This window comes from Eutrigla gurnardus (assembly GCF_963514095.1).
Source record: "Eutrigla gurnardus genome assembly, chromosome: 7".
Classification (NCBI taxonomy): Eukaryota; Metazoa; Chordata; class Actinopteri; order Perciformes; family Triglidae; genus Eutrigla; species Eutrigla gurnardus.
In genome coordinates, this window is record NC_139921.1 from 3,389,491 (window position 1) to 3,406,343 (window position 16,853).

At 45.6% G+C, this 16,853-nt stretch overlaps 1 protein-coding gene across 1 annotated transcript; it reads right to left on the reverse strand.

Annotated features, from left to right (window-relative positions):
- Positions 1-7,067: 7,067 nt before the first annotated feature.
- On the reverse strand, positions 7,068-10,191 carry dio2 (iodothyronine deiodinase 2). Its single transcript, XM_084013353.1, has 2 exons — positions 9,710-10,191; positions 7,068-9,000 (listed from the first exon to the last, which is right to left on the reverse strand). The coding sequence occupies exons 1-2, from the start codon at positions 9,956-9,958 to the stop codon at positions 8,413-8,415; spliced, it is 837 nt and encodes a 278-aa protein (XP_083869479.1). The 5' UTR covers positions 9,959-10,191; the 3' UTR covers positions 7,068-8,412.
- Positions 10,192-16,853: the final 6,662 nt, after the last annotated feature.

A 16,853-nucleotide genomic window follows, 5' to 3' on the forward strand; every position in this document is an offset into this window, starting at 1 on the left:
GCTTCATGGGCTCGGCATGATGAATCTACATGGAGCCCTCCACTCGCAGGGATAGGCATAGTGGTCAGGTGCAGCATGAGTGAAGCAGCAGGCAAGTAAACTTTGGTGTGCCAACTCCTGGCATGGCAGACTCTCAGGATGTAGATTGTCACCTCTCTTAAGGTGAAGGTACCAGAGCTGGTAGATGCAACTAGATATAGTTGGCCCACCTGCACACAGCACTGGATCTTGAACCAAATACCTTTTCTGGAGTTGCACAGGGTGTTCCCCAGGGAATGAGCTGGTCGACTCTGCATGTTCATTGAGCTTATGCACCAAACAGCAGCTGGGGGACTTCCACCCACATGTGGACGATGGAGAAACCTAGAGGGGGGTGGTTGGGAAGAACGGCCTGCCTGATAAGTTCTGTGATATTCATGGATGTCCATAACAAACACCATGTTCGGGCATAAATTGGCCTGTAAGTGTAATTCGTCTACGTCTTCCCTCTTGGTCAAGTACTTCGCCACTTCAACTTGGACTTCCACTGCTAGGCTGATGACACTCAGATCTACCTCAGCATCAAATCCCCCCAACCTCCGCAGTTTTGGGGACAGAGCCTTCTCCAGGGCAGCTCCGAGGCTCTGGAGCTCCCTACCACAAGAAACCTCCGTTTCCCTCACCATGTTTCAGTCCCACCTCAAGACCCATCTCTTCTCCTCTGCCTACCACTAGCCCCATGCCTCTTTCCTCTTTTACATAGTATGTTTTTTTCTCTTAGCTTTGTTTTGTCTTCTTTGTTTTGTGTTTTGTTTTTCTCTCTGTAAATGTGTTTGAGTTGGTAAAAAAGGCTGCCTGAAAGACCCAGTAAACCCAAATGTGTAGTGAAGTTGAGCAAGGAACATCTGGCCCCTGTCCGCGAGGTCTTCAACTCCCACATACATGAATTTTCATTCCATTGGGACATGGAATCGGAGTGCCATGTTCAAAGCCTCGATTGTGGAATCAGCTGCTGGTTATTGTGGCCAGAATGTCATCTGCGCCATGAGGTGAAGAAGGAGGCCTTTGGGCTTGGCTGGTCCAGGGGTCTTCAGAAACAGTAGACAGGTAGGAGTGTGGGGGGAGTTCAGTGAGGGAGATGAAGAAGTTTGGTTGGCCTCAAAGAAGTTATGGAAAACCATTAGACAACTCAAATAGAAACCAGGACATTGTCTGTGTGTTCAGCGAGGGACCACGACTGGGGATATTGTCCAGTGGTGGCAAGGACACTTTGAGGAACTCCTGAACCAGACCAACATGTCGTCCGTGCTTGAGGTAGAGTTTGAAGACCCCAGAAGTCCAATATATATATTCCTTGCAGAGGTAGGTGAGGTAGTAAAAGACCAGGGTGGTGGTTCCCATTTTTAAAAAGGTGGAGCAGAGAGTGCGCTCCAATGGTTGTGGTATCATACTGCTTAGCATCACCTGGAAATTGTATAGGCCATGCAACAGTGGACAAGCTCTTTACCTTTGCAGGTCTATTTGATCAGTCATGAGAGTGTTCTGAAGACTTGTAGACTTATGACCATGTCCCTTAGTCAGGGAGGTGACCAAGAACCCAGTGGTCACTTTGACAGAGCTCCAGCGTTTCTCTGTGGAGAGAGGAGAACCTTCTAAAAGTACACCCATCTCTGCAGCTCTCCACCAATCAGGTAGAGTAAAAGGCACATGGCAGCCCGCCCTGTGTTTGCCAAATGACACCTGAAGGACTCTCAGACCATGAGAATGGGATGTTCAGTGGCAGGAACTGGGAGACTAGTCAGGTTTGAGGGAGAGATGAATGCAGCAATGCACAGAGACATCCTTGATGCAAACCTGCTTCAGAGCGCTCCAGACCTCAGACTGGGGCGATGGTTCATCTTCCAACAGGACAACGACCCTAAGCACCCAGCTAAGATAATAAAGGAGTGGCTACGGGACAACTCTGTCAATGTCCTTGAGCGGCCCAGCCAGAGCCCAGACTTGAACATCTCTGGACCGATCTTAAACTGGCTGTGCACCAACGCGCCCCGTCCAACCTGATGGAGCTTGCATGCTCCTGCATAGAAGAATCAGAGAAACTGCTCAAAGAAGGCTTGTAGTGTCATACTCAAAAAGACTTGAGGCTGTAATTGGTGCCAAGTTAGCAAAGCCTGTGAATACTTATGAACATGTTATATTTTCGTTCTTTAGTTTACTCAAACAAACTGTTTTCACTTTGTCATGATGGGGTATTGTGTGTGGAATTTTGCGGGACAAATGAATTTAATCCATTTTGGAATAAGCTGTAACAAAATACTTTCCAGATGCACTGTACATTTGACCTGTCCCCCTGAGTCCAGCTCCAGCCAACTCTCACTGGTGGAGAATAGCACATGATACTGAATTCCTTGGCAGAGCACCAAAGCCTCAGGCCTCAGGGCCAGGACCTCACACTGTTCCACATTCAGATACAAACTTCCACTTCATTTAGAATCTGTTCATTAGATGACACTGATTAAATCAACCAGATTACTTTACTTTTTAAAAGACGGCTTATTAGTTGCGTTGCCACATATGTTGGACATGTGTTGAGATCGTAGTTTATAAATACACAAAATCAGCCTGAACATGAAGAAAACCAGAAATAATGAGAGTGTATGGACAACAGCCTGATAGCTTTATATACACTTTTGAAAAGCTGTATCAGCAGCAACAAATGAATTAAATTCAATGTTATTTATACAACAAAATGTAACAAATCACAAATTTGCCTTATGGGGTTTTAATTTGGACAATATTAAACATCCTCTGTCCCTGGACCGCAGACATGCATTAGAAGAGTGAGCAGTGCACTGACCTCCTAAAGGCTTTTGTGACTCAAGGAACTCAAGTATTTCAGTAATGCTAGACTTCTGTTTGATATATTATTATTTATAGATCATAGGTCCAGCACATCACCATTTCAAGACCTTCACAGATCCTTGATGCCTTTCTATGACACAGTTTGACATTAGCTTAACTTTTAGAGGGACTAAGGATATCATTTACTTTCTCTGTGTGGACCCGTAAGTTTAGGCCCAACTGGTCATGTGACCCTAGAGGTTTTTTTTAAAGGTTTTTTAGGAATGGATGGAGGATCCCAGATGTACGCTGTACAGAATCTAAAGCAAATTTGCGATTTGGGGCTATTAAAATAACATTTAACTGAATTGAATACTGGCTCATTTAAACAAACATCACATTTTTTATATAAAAACATTAAGATTCTTGATTCTTTTGTAACTTTATATTTAGATGCTATTTTTGAGATATGACGCCTTTAAGTATAATACTGTACTGTAGTTTGTCCTGCAGACAAGAATAAAGCAAACATTGTAAGGATGGAGCACATGACCATCGGAGCTGTGTCTCCATTTCGTCTCGGTCTCCGTCTCTATCTCCATCACTCTGTCCGTGAAACACAAAGCAGCTCCTTGGAGCTTGAACTTGTGTAGCTAATTGGTCTTGTCCTCTCCACCGTCATACTCTGTTGCACTTCCCAGCATCACTGAATGTCTGGCTGGACCTTGTGTGCTTATCAAGTGTAAGAGGACATGTGAATACACAGACCAACACAAAAGCTCCTCTTTCACACCACCATCCAAGGTCTTACATGTGTCACCACAGATAACAGGCAATGGGTGAAGGTGAGAAGGTGAGTGTGGAAAAGGACCAAAACAAATAGAATAAAGAGGAAGGAATTGTAGGGATAAATGTTTGTTTCCAGGTGCTGTGAGGAAAGCTGAATGGCTGAGAGAGAAGTGTTGGTTTGTATGTGGCATGTGTACTGAATGCAGCCAGCCTCCCTCCTGGTCCTTAATGTATTCTTTACTCCTCTCTGTCCTCCTCAGCCATGCTCTTTCTCCTTCAATTAATCACTTAATCTGAAGGAACAAAAGTTCAGCCTGGATGAACAGAGGGTCAGCCAGAGCAGACATTCACAACCTTCTATGTCACATGAACCTTCAGGACTGTTCTCACAAATCCTCAGCTGGGCGAGAGAGTCTACTTCCTGAAGTTCCAGGCTCCACAGGAAACCAAGGATTTCATATTCAAGCACTATCGGCTCCAGCTGGACAGCGATGCTCAAGCACTTTGATAAGAGCAATGATTTCAGCGTTTGAGATATCTACTCAGGCATGTTGAAGTGTTTAAAGACATTAAAGAGCCTGAAACATGAGCCAACATTATGGTGTTGTGGGGGAATTCAAGATTTTGAGGAGAACTCTTACATTTCATCTTTCATGTCAAAGTGTGTAAGTCATGAAGACAAGGATACATACTGTGAAGATGTGTCTGAATCGGACACATTTTGTTGGCTTATTTGGTTTGGATGAGTTTCGCTGCAGGGTCCTGGGAGGCGTCTCCATTGTGACTGTGATTAGGATTGATGTATGTTTATGTTTGTTTATCCTTCAGGGATGAATCTGACCTCCTTGTGTAACGGGTCAGTGCACCATCGGCCCACCTGCCTGAGGAAAGGAGGCGCTGACGGAGGATTCAGGAGGCTTAGTCCTTGTTTGTCACACACAGGTTACCAGTTCCTCCATATTCCAGTCTTCAACCCCAGAGGGGCTGAAAGTGTAAGACCACATGATCGGATGTCCCTCATGGACACATCTGCTGGAGAAGGCATCAGGGTTGACTCCCACTGTGTTAGCATTATATCTAGAGATGTCTAAGCTATAGTTTTGTGTTGCTTTATTGGATTATTCTATGTAAAAATATCAACATTAAAAGCTATATTTATGATTCATTTCTGATGTTTGTTGTCAGTGTTCTGGTCCAGAGTTGAACCTGAGATGTATACGTGACCACCCCCAGTGTAAGGGTCTCCGCATAGACCCACAAACAAATTTATCCCCAGGTACAAGGAGAGCCGAAGACGTATATTCAAGACAAAGATTCTATTTATTATGTAAACGGAAATCAACTGATGGTAATGAACCTGATAACAAAAAGAACAATAATTAGTTTTAGCGCAATACCTTTAATACCACAACACTAATAAATATTTAAAACTACAAAGTAGCTGAAATGACGTATTACAAAGTATAATAAATTAATCATCAGACAGGGTACTCACCACGGGGAGATTCTATCGCAAGACCCAATAGCAACCACCACGTGCACACTGTGACCACTGCACATCACTGCACATCACTGCAACAATGGAAGTAAATCTACAAACTACTTTTGTGTGCTCGCCACTCTTCAGACCTACCACACTGCATGCAAAGAAGGGTGCATATACCACGGATACTCCCCATAGATCCTCCCACTGCCTGACGACCAAACAAAAGAAAATACAATATTAGTACTCGGTTGGGTTGCAAATGGTTATCGGTTGACACAGTAAAAACAACAGTCCCAGCAACACCAGACAATAGACGGCTGATGAGGAGCTGGTTTACATTCACAGCGATAAAAACACTATTAAGAGGCCTCAACCAGGCCGCATGGCACATCAGCCCAGGCAAAGCAGCAGTCTGGCACTAAATCTTCTCAGTCTGGGGCCCTGTCAGACACTGGCACCGGTGGAGCCGACTGGCTCTATACTGTGACTGAAGGAAAAGGCTGACTCATGTCCTCTCAAGCATGGGCCTACAGCACATTCAAAACTGGACCTAGAGGAAGCAGCTGCACCACGGTTCTGCACAGACAAGACAGTCCCACCACACATCTACCAGGCCTCAGACAAAGAGGTGCTAATGGCGGTGTTTATGAGTGGAAACCGGATAGCGGTCTCCAGCGGATGTAGTTAGCGGACCAATCACAGCCGATGCCGCTGCGTTGGTGTTGCGTTGCTGTTGCGTCGCCTCGACGCGCGTCTAGGATTTTTGGGAGGCACACGTCAGGCCCTTGCGTTGACGTAAGGGGGGTCCGCAAGGACGTAAGGGGTCTGCAAGCCCCCTTGCGTTGTGTCAACGCGGAAGCATAATCCAGCCTTAAGAGCCTGTGTGTGTGTGTGTGTGTGTGTGTGTGTGTGTGTGTGTGTGTGTGTGTGTGTCTCTCTCTCTCTCTCTGGTGCCTGCCCTCACATATAGGAAGTATACTGTATATTAATAAGTATTGGAGCCCTGAAAACTGTCTGCAGGTCTCCCCTTCAGGCTCCATATGGCCCCAACATGTCCACCAAGAGTGTAGTGCAGCCGGCATGTTTGCCCCCGAGAGACGGGTTGACCGCAACACTCATTAAACTCTCAGCTCGGGGCGATCACATGACCAAATCCAGAGTTAAATCACCTCCTTTATTCTGGACGGTAACAGAACAATATTCAAACAGGCTTTCATTTAAAAAAAAACTAAAATATGAAAAGTGGGGGGAGAAGAAGAGGATTTGGAGGAGTGGGGGACATGTCCTCCCATTAACTGTAGTCCCGTCACTACAAGACACAACAGGCTTTACTAGTATTTGTGTATGGTGGAGGACACTTTCCTGATCAGTTGTGTTTAATCCTTTTTAAAAGATGCGTCCTCGTCTTACCGTGGGACATAAAGTCCTTGTATGTCTGTCCTTGTCTTACCCTGGGACATAAAGTCCTTGTATGTCTGTCCTCGTCTTACCGTGGGACATAAAGTCCTCGTATGTCTGTCCTTGTCTTACCCTGGGACATAAAGTCCTTGTATGTCTGTCCTTGTCTTACCGTGGGACATAAAGTCCATGTATGTCTGTCCTTGTCTTACCGTTCGACATAAAGTCCTTGTATGTCTGTCCTCGTCTTACCCTGGGACATTAAGTCCTCGTATGTCCGTCCTCGTCTTTCCATGGGACATAAAGTCCTTGTATGTCTGTCCTTGTTTTACCCTGGGACATAAAGTCCTTGTATGTCTGTCCTTGTCTTACCGTGGGACATAAAGTCCTTGTATGTCTGTCCTTGTCTTACCGTGGGACATAAAGTCCTTGTATGTCTGTCCTCGTCTTACCGTGGGACATAACGTCCACGTATGTCTGTCCTCGTCTTACCGTGGGACATAAAGTCCTTGTATGTCTGTCCTTGTCTTTCCATGGGACATAAAGACAACATTTAAAGCAGTCTGAGCAGCAAACATTCTCCTTTATTTCACGTTAAAAATAAAACAATGCACTGAGTAGTAATAAAAGGGCCCAGTAGATGACACGGATCCGGTACTGAGACATAATTCGAGCAGATGCAGTGGTTCTGTGTAACGTGGACCAGGTGCAGTTCACTATCCAACCAGAGACCGAGTCTGGGACTCTTTCGTCAAAGGTTTTCATCAGCACACCTCTGTCACTGCAACCAGAACAAACCATCTGTGTGGTGTATGGATGTTTAATGCTACCAGCTATTACACAAACTCACAATGGTTTCATGTTCAATTAAAATGTTTCCTTTTATGACATTAAACACAAAAATCATCTCTATTGAACCTTCTTTATAAGACAGGGTATTCAGGCCGTGTCACCCCCCCTCCCCCCTTCCTTCTCTATAGAAGAATTATGTTATTAGATAGAAACAAGGTAGAGCTCATGAGCCTATGCAGCTAAAGCAATATTTAAAGGTATGTCTATAATACCAAATATGACAATGAGCTGTTTCTACCTGTCATTGGATGCAAAGTGGGCCTGCTAAAACCTGGGGGGTCAGCAGGGAGCGTGTCAAAAACCACATGAAGTCAACAGAGTGAAGATGAACTCTACAAAGGAAAAAGAACCCGGACGGTCAGTGGATGAACATGTAGATGAACATCATACATCGTATTTACTTGGTGACATATTGCATATAAATAAATGACCACTGGGATAAAAATGTAAATCTCCTCAAAATAATTAAAAATGTATTATTTTATAAAACATGAAAAAAACAGGGAACTTTTTCATTTATGAGTGGGAATCCCATCAAACATGATATTAGCAGCAGGGCGTTCATAAATACAGATAAAAAAAAACATCACAGACTTCAGCTGCTGATCTACAATCGGGAGCAACTTTTCAGTGGACCTGAAGACAAGTCGCTGCTCCACATCTGGAACTGCAGGCAGGACAAACTTCTGGGACACGATTAGGACTTTATGATCTCTTATTGAAGCATGGGACATGTCCCCATCTGTCCTTGTAGACTTCACAATACACCTCTTGATTTAGGCTGTTATTATCTGGTATTAAAATTGAGGACATGTCCTTAAATGACGCCTTATTTCCTCATTGAGACGTTGGACATGTCTCCGTCTGTCCTCATAGACGTCATAATACACCTCTTGATTAGGACTTTATGATCTCTTATTGAAGCATGGGACATGTCCCCATCTGTCCTTGAAGACGTCATAATACACCTCTTGATTTAGGCTGTTATTATCTGGTATTAAAATCGGGGCCAGGTTCTTATATGACGTCTTATTTCCTCATTGAGACGTTGGACATGTCCTCGTGGACTACCGTCTCCCGTAGCTCTGCTCCAGCCACTGCTGCACGTCCTTCAGGTTGTAGAAGAAGGGCCCCTTCCCGCCCAGGTAGGCGACCTTCCTCCGCTGTACGATGCACACCCGTTCGTTGGCCACGCCGTACGCCACGTTGGCGTTGTTGTCCATGCAGTCGGCCACCAGCTGACACTGCGGCGGCAGAGAAAAGTGCTCAATGAGTCTGCGCGCCGCTCCCAGTCTCTCCTCCAGGTTCTGGTGTTTCCGGACGTCGAAGGAACAGGAGCCCATCGGGGGGGCCACCCAGCCGTCGGACGGGTGAGCCTCGTCAATGTACACCAACAGGAAGTCAGCGACGTCACTGAAGTCCTCCACCAGCTGCCGGAAGGCCGGCAGGTGGCTGATGAAGGGGGGTCAGGTGGCCGAGCCAAAGTTGACCACCAGAGGGCGGTCTGACGACTCAAAGTCCAGAAGGTGGCACTCACCACTTCCCACCATGGCACCAGGTGGCACACTGGTCACATGACTGAGCCCGCCACGCCACCGAGCGCCGTCCGGGACCTTCACCACTTTCGAGTTGGGAGCCTCGCAGCCCAGTTTCACCTGAGGAGAGACAGCAGCGTTTACATGTGATTTCATATTCAATACATCATCATCAGCAGAAAACACGGTTAAAGATGAACACGGACACACTCAGCTATAAAACACTGTTTGTGTGGAGCTTCTTCCTGTTCAGCTCACACCCAGTCTCCATGAAGTCATTCCAGTCTTCAGGGTCTTGAAGACTCGTGATGAGGATCACGTGATTCAGGAATCAGTCCACAGACTGGTCTTTAGTTCTGGCTCATGACCTCTAAATACATAAACCACTTTGACGATGTGAGAGAGAAACAGAGTTGAACTTCTAATGAACACTTCAGCAACAGGTCAGTTTGACTGATCAGCTCAGTGACGTCAGGAAACGGCTCCATGGATCGATGTTCACAACACCTGAACATTTCTTATTGAACTGCAGCTGAACATCATCACGACGTGGAGGGAAGAAGCGGACTAAGAAGCGGACTAAGAAGCGCACTAAGGAGCGGACTGGGCTGCGTGAAAAGGCGTTCGCGCAAAGTCTCTCACTCACGAACTAAAATGTCCTGACAGTTATTATTAGTCTTGATAATAACAGTAATTATTCTTCTTATTCTTCTTATTCTTCTTCTTATTATTATTATTATTATTATTATTATTATTATTATTATTATTATTATTATTATTATTATTATTATGATCACGTTGAAACGTGTGCAGACCAGCAGCTCTTTACCTGCTTATAGGCGTCCAGGATGAAGCTGTTCCAGATCGCACGGAGTCCGGCTGAGGTCAACATGCGGCGCCATTCCCCGGACCCGGCAGACCCGGACTCGGCGGACCCGGACCCGCCGGAGCAGCTGAGCAGAGACACCACGCGCTTCACGAGGACCACGGAGTCGTAGAGGGCCATGAAGAGACAGTTGGAGAAGAAGCCCGGGAGGATCTGGAGGGTGACGAGCACGTCCTCGCCCGCCATCCCCATGTTGGCTCTCTGCGTCTCCGCGCACGCGGACTATTTGTTTTAACAGGAGCAGAGCTGTTCCGTCGGCGTCGGAGGCTCCGATCACAGTCTCTGCTCTGCCCCCCTCGGAGTCTCTGCGCTGCCGCCCCCCCTCATGGTCTCAGCTCTGCCCCCCTCTGAGTCTCGGTTCTGCCCCCCCTCATGGTCTCAATCTAATCTGCCTCCCTCATAGTCTCTGCTCTGCCCCCCTCACGGTCTCTCTGCCCCCCTCATGGTCTCTCTGCCCCCTCATGGTCTCTCTCCTCCCTACATGGTCTCTCTGCCCCCCCTCATGGTCTCTCTGCCCCCTCATGGTCTCTCTCCTCCCTACATGGTCTCTCTGCCCCCCTCATGGTCTCTCTGCCCCCCTCATGGTCTCTCTGCCCCCCTCTGAGTCTCTGTTCTGCCCCCTCATGGTCTCAGTCTAATCTGCCTCCCTCATAGTCTCTGCTCTGCCCCCCTTCATGGTCTCCCCCCCCCCCCCCTCTCTGTCCCCCTCATGGTCTCTTGTCTGGCCCGGTCCTGGTCCAGACTGTATGCAGACTCAGACTCATCCCTCTGGTTGAAGTTTACTTATTAAAGTCGCACACAAAAAATCATTGCATTTGAACAAATTGCATACACTTATGGTATATCCTCCAAAACATATCAGGAATAAGAATTTGTATGAAATGAATCTGGTGGTGACGAGGTTAAAATGTAAAATTATGCCAGGTGGTAGCAAATAGCTATTTTGCACATGTAGTCCCTTGAGGAAAAGATTAATAAAAGAACAAAGCAAAAACAAAAAACAATCAATAAAATAGATGAAAAGAAACAGGGAAGCAGAGACAAAAGGACATGTGATCTGTCAGATATTTGCCCCCTAAAATTTAGAGCTTATTTGCCCCCGACACACACACACACACACACACACACACACACACACAAACACAAACACGCACACACATTGCAGTCTACAGTGTGTTATAAAGAAGCGAGCAGTAGCCGACCTGACAGTAAGAACAGTTAGTTTGTGTCTGCTTAGTCACATATAATAACTATAAACTGCTTTCATATATTCTTTTCTGGTTGTGAGGATTCTGAAGTGTGTCTATGTGGCTGACTCTACTGTTTTACCACAAGCTTTAGGATTTACCACTACTGAGCTACTCCTACCCACCACATATGGCAATACAAATATTAGAATTTTCAAATATACCTAACAGCATTTTAACTTCTGCTTTTTAAATATAACTGTTGTGGATCCTGTTTTTAATGGGAGATTAGTGTTCAGGCGGTGCCAGCTTTCTTTTCCAGGTATGACACAACTTCTCAGTACGCCATATATTCTGTGAATGGATTAACCTGAATGTTCCCCGTGGCGATGCCAGATGTGTACTCAGTAAACAGCCGTATCAGTCTAAAAACAGACATGGCTCAGTCTGCTGATATATCAGGGACCATCACCAACAGGACTGGCACTCTGTGCACAGATCCCAACGGGGGTTCTCGTCGTCTGTCACAAGCTCTTTGGAAAAAAAGTCCCATTCATGACAGGGAGAAATCATATGAATTCAAATGAATGCTGAGAAACACAAAGCCAAAGCTACACGTGGGGAGCATAAACCTCTAAAACTTGATCAGTGATTACAGATCAATGGGGGCAATCTGGCAATCGCAATTTGGTATATTCTTGGATTCGGAAGCTCCTAATTAATTGTTGATTCCTGCACATTTTAAAACCGAGCTACGACTGGACCTTCGCATGGGCCGGAGGCAATATGCAGGATTTGTTGACAGAGTGATATGATGCAATGTTAGAGGAGGTTATCCTTGAACACGGAGATGTGTTGCTTCAACCCTGTTGTTGCTTCCTCTACGTTAATTCTTCAGGCTATAATAACAGGCAAGTGAACTGAAGGATCGGAGGGACAGTGTCATTAAATCCTAGGCATCATTTTCAAAATGAAGTTGGACCTGACCCAGAAAATTATACATATACGTGTGTGTGTGTTTGTGTGTGTGTGTGTGTGTTTGTGTGTGTTTGTGTGTGTGTCTGGCCTTTTCAAAAGATCAGATAACTGTATTGTGTCTGCACCGTGTTTGCCCACTGCCCGACAGAATGCTCTGTGGGAAGAGGTTGTGCTTGGAAGAGCAGCGATCAATAAATGTGACACAGTGTGCTGGACTCTATTACGGAGCGTCGGCTGGGCAAACATGTAACAGTGAGTAAGTCCGTGCGGTTGGCATAACCTTATATAATGTTAGGAAAGAGTTCATCAGGTCGGCTGTGCGTCTGGCTCCTGACCTTGTTGGACGTTTGGCGGATCTGACGACTTTGTTATATAACAATACATAGGTAGTGTCACTTGACTGGGTTACAATGGTTGAAGTATTAACGTTATATCAAAGTGAAACTATGTCATTTTTACTTTTGGTAAAACCCTCCTCCGATCACATGCATTCACTTCTTTAAAAGGGACCCGGTTCTTTCTCCAGCGTTCCTCCACCATTCATGGGCGTCAAGGAGTGATAGACCACAAAGAGATGGACTACCCGAGACCTGCTACAGTAACCGGCACAGTCCCCACTCACAACAGACAGAAAAGGTTTTACTCCCTGTACTCTAGGGCTGTAGCGATACACTAATCTCACGATACGATATTCGATATTCGATATTCAGCTCACGATACGATATAAATCACGATATTCAGTCAACGATACGATTCGATATGATTCGATATAATTCGATACACTTACATCATTTTCTGAAAGATTTAAAAGGTACAGTGTGATTTTGGTGACATCTTGTGAGTGTTCCATTTACTTGGATTGAATTAATATCAACTGAAAGAATCAATTACACAATATATGGCTCTGACTGGACAGAGAGTCTCCAGCTTGCAAATGCTGGACAAAATAAATCAAATATGTGGTGAGAAAATAAGTTACATTTATTTAAGTGCAAACTGTAACTTACAAAGCACACACACACACACAGTGGGGCCGTCAGCCGGAATCCTGTATGCACTGTGCGTACTTTTTTTGAAGGTGGGCTAGATATTTAAATTTCAGCGGGTGACACCAAACAACGTCTGCCCAAGCAAGTCAGAGCTTTTCTTTCGCTCACACAGTGACCTGGAGAGACGCAGCCGCATTTGAGAGGACGATCGCGCGTGTGTGCGTAATAGCGCATAGCGTGTGTTGGTCCCGACTCCCTCTCCACGACATAATACAGCTCGGCTCTAGTCTCGTCACCTCTCTGCTGCTGAGCACTGTGGGCCGAGCCGATGCAGCTTATTAATTTCATGAGGTTATTTACTTACCCACGATGAAAAAAATAGCTCTGAATGAATAACAGCTGAGCAGAAGCGCTTGTCGACCGTCGCGGAGAAATACGCGTCTGGTCTGAACTGGGGGGCAGTGGATCATGTGTGATTTCTGTGCAAACAAAATATCGATTTATATCGCAGAATCGATAAAATCACTCAGCCCTACTGTACTCGACGGTTCCCTATAAGATTGGAGACTTAACAGCCCTGGCTTCTGAACACAAGCTACTCTTGCGTTTCCTGTTCCAGGAAGCCTACGAGTCGTTGGGCTACATTCAGCTGCTGTGTGATCGTGACCGGCCTGGGGACACCTCGTACCCCTGATACTGGAAAGGAACGTGTTGGTGAGGACTTAGAACCATCAACCGGCAGGGTGGAGTTAGGTCTACTGCCCTGTTGAGGATGGTGGAGGACCTGCTGTTTCTGAAGACTCAAGGAAGCAGAAGTGGATCCGCTGCAGACCAACAATGACACACATTGCCTGTTATCAGCCTGACTCAGCAGGACGATTCACCCCGGGGGGGTGTGGAAGGCTTTGCACACATGCCATGGCCAGCTGGTTCCACCCTTTCCAGCGCTCCTTCTCATTCCTCCCCTGTTGGAGAGAGTGAGGCGGGGGCAATAGTAGCCCCAGGTTGCCGCTTGGTGTCATGGTATGCAGAAATTACTCAGACTGTCCCCCAACTCTGAGGGCCTCTGGATGCACTGTCCAATCTGGTCTGTCCTCTCCAGGCTTGGCTCCTGAGAGGGACAGGCGGAGGAGGGCTGGACCGTCTGCACAGGGGGTGTCGACCAGCCAGGTGGTAAGAGTGGGATCCACCATTGCCTGATACAGGGCATAAAGGTCTGGGTTCCAACACTGGCACAGGGAAATGAGGTCAGATCTGTGAATGAATGAGAGTGAAAGTGACTGAGCTTCACTCGTTTGGGAGCATCATTGTGTTTGAGGCAGTGTTGCCAAGAGATCAATCAACCAAAACTAGTCTCAGATCAAAGTATGTTCATGTTATTACAATCTGTGTTTACGTCAAATCTGTTTTCTATCTCCATTGATCAATTACCTGTGTTGTTTCTGGGCTCTCTTCCTCAATGATCTGTGTGAAGTTTGATTGATAAATGAATCCGCTGAGACAGGCTGGGTGGGATTGATAGAGCAACCTTTATTGAATTCTCAAGCCTGCATCAGACCAGGTTGGCCAACACCTAGTTTCTCCAAACTCGGGCAAAGTTCCTAATGAACTTATGCCTGCTCTACCTGGAAAACCTACTGAGCATTCGATTAGGAGATCCACACGAAAAACCACCCTCACTTTCTGCATGTGCATGCCTTTTTGAAGTCCTTTCACCTGGACCTACCTACTTCTCCTTATTGGTCATCTTGGATGGATTGAGAGTCCATCCATCAAACAAGGGATCGAGGAGCCTCCAAACCATCCTAATAGGCTGGGACAGTTTACCTTCTATATGTTATCTAAATCCTCTGCTGTCACCCTTTTGACCTGCAAGCCTAAAGCTAGGAAGACCATCTATCTGTACTTATATGGAAATGTATACACTAAGTAAGGTCTGACCCTCTTGCTATTGGCGCAGAACTGGTTCATCTCCAAGTAGGGCCCAAACATCCTGTATCCAGCTTTAACGCACACACAGGGCTGATTTATGACTAAGGCAGCCTGCAGATAGTTTAACCTAAACAATTCACATGCCTTAAAGCTTCATGCAGAGAAGCAATCGTTCCTGGGTAAATCATATCTCAGAATGTGTAAATGAACAGATACCTCACCTGTCCAGTGAGTTATGACCAGAAACATGTGTCACCTATGGCAGCCACCAGGTGGTACTGTTGTACCATCACAGTTAAACCCCTATTGTTCTAGTCTTACAATTTTTTCCTAATTTCTCAACAGCGGTCACAACTGCAGCCACATGTTTGAACTTTAACACAGTCTGCATCACCAACAGTCACCTGAGCTAAACATTTCAGTGTAGCGAAACACTGTGAACAATCGCCATGGCGACAACACGCTGTCACTCAGAACACACTGAGAGGAAAAACACTACCATCAGACACCAACACACAAGTTAGACACTTTTCATCTTTACAGAATAATTTGAGTGACTTCACACAAATCATATATGTGTGTGTGTGTGTGTGTGTGTGTGTGTGTGTGTGTGTGTGTGTGTGTGTGTGTGTGTGTGTAAATATGAATTGCAATCCAGAAGTCAATTCTGGTTATCATTTATTGTAAGGAAGCAACTCTGAGCTGGATCAGTGTTGCTAGTGGGACTATACTGTTAAATACGATAATCCAAATCTCTTAAATATCGTTACTCACTGAAACTCATGAACTCATCAATAACAAGTTGTTACTGGAAACACATGGAACACATGTTATTTATGGTTCCTGGTTAATACAGTAGTACAGACAGACAGACAGACAGACAGACAGACAGACAGGTTACAGCTGGTGATATAATATGTTTATATACAGTCTGCTGGCACAGAGAAGGGGACAAAGTCTTGTTTTTATTATCGTCTTCCCTTCAGTTACCATAACAAACACAGACAGACAGACAGACAGACAGACAGACTGGCTCTAACTGGACATGGTCTGCAGTGAAACATATACTTGGAAGTCTCTTATTTAATCTTTCGTTATGTTCTATTTGAAGATGGAAATGTCCAAACATATTTGATCACATGATTCATATAAATCACATGACACACTTATTAAATTCAATGAATGATATTGATCTCAATGTGATTTGGAGTAGGTAAAGAGTGGATTACAAAAAATGCTCAAGGTAAAACCTCTGCCTCAAGCTTCGTTGAATTCCTATCTTGGCATTATGCGGTCTGCTCAGCAGGGATCATTGTTCCACACGGACCGTTGTTGAGGAAGCCAGGGACGCACATGCGACCAAAAATCACTGTAGTGAGGCTAAATATGTTCCTCAGTCGCACCGGTCCTCCTAACATTCAGCTGGTCTGTTTATCTGTGTATAGTCATGTTTTTCCCCCCTACAGAGATGAATCACCACAGTCTGAGCCAATCAGAGGCCGAGTAGCGGTCTCTTCTTCTGTGAATTTTTGTGAGAAAAAGTAATGTTAGGGTTGGGGTAAGGTTGGTTGTTAGGGTTAGGGTTGGGATTGGGGTTGGGGTTACGGTTGGGGATGTTGTTAGAGTTAGGGTTAGGGTTGGGGTTGGGTTGGGATTAGTGTTGTTGTTAGGATTATGGTTGGGGTTGGGTTTAGGGTTTGGGTTGGGATTAGGGTTAGGCTGAATTCCTTTCTTTAATTTTGGCTGTATCTCCAGAACGGTAAATTGTGGAGACACGGGCTAAAGACTGGTGTGTTCAGAAGGTCGAAATAGGTCTTTGATTGGACTATTGAAAGTCAAGTTACAACAGCTTCCAGTGTCATGGAGAAAGGTCTTGACGTTGTGTTGCTCCCGTCTGAGATCTGTTGAATCCTCTAGAGCAGGGGTGTCCCATCTTTTCCAAGAAGGCCCGGTGTGGGTCCACGTTTTTGTTTTAGCCCAGCACTCAGACACCTGATTAAA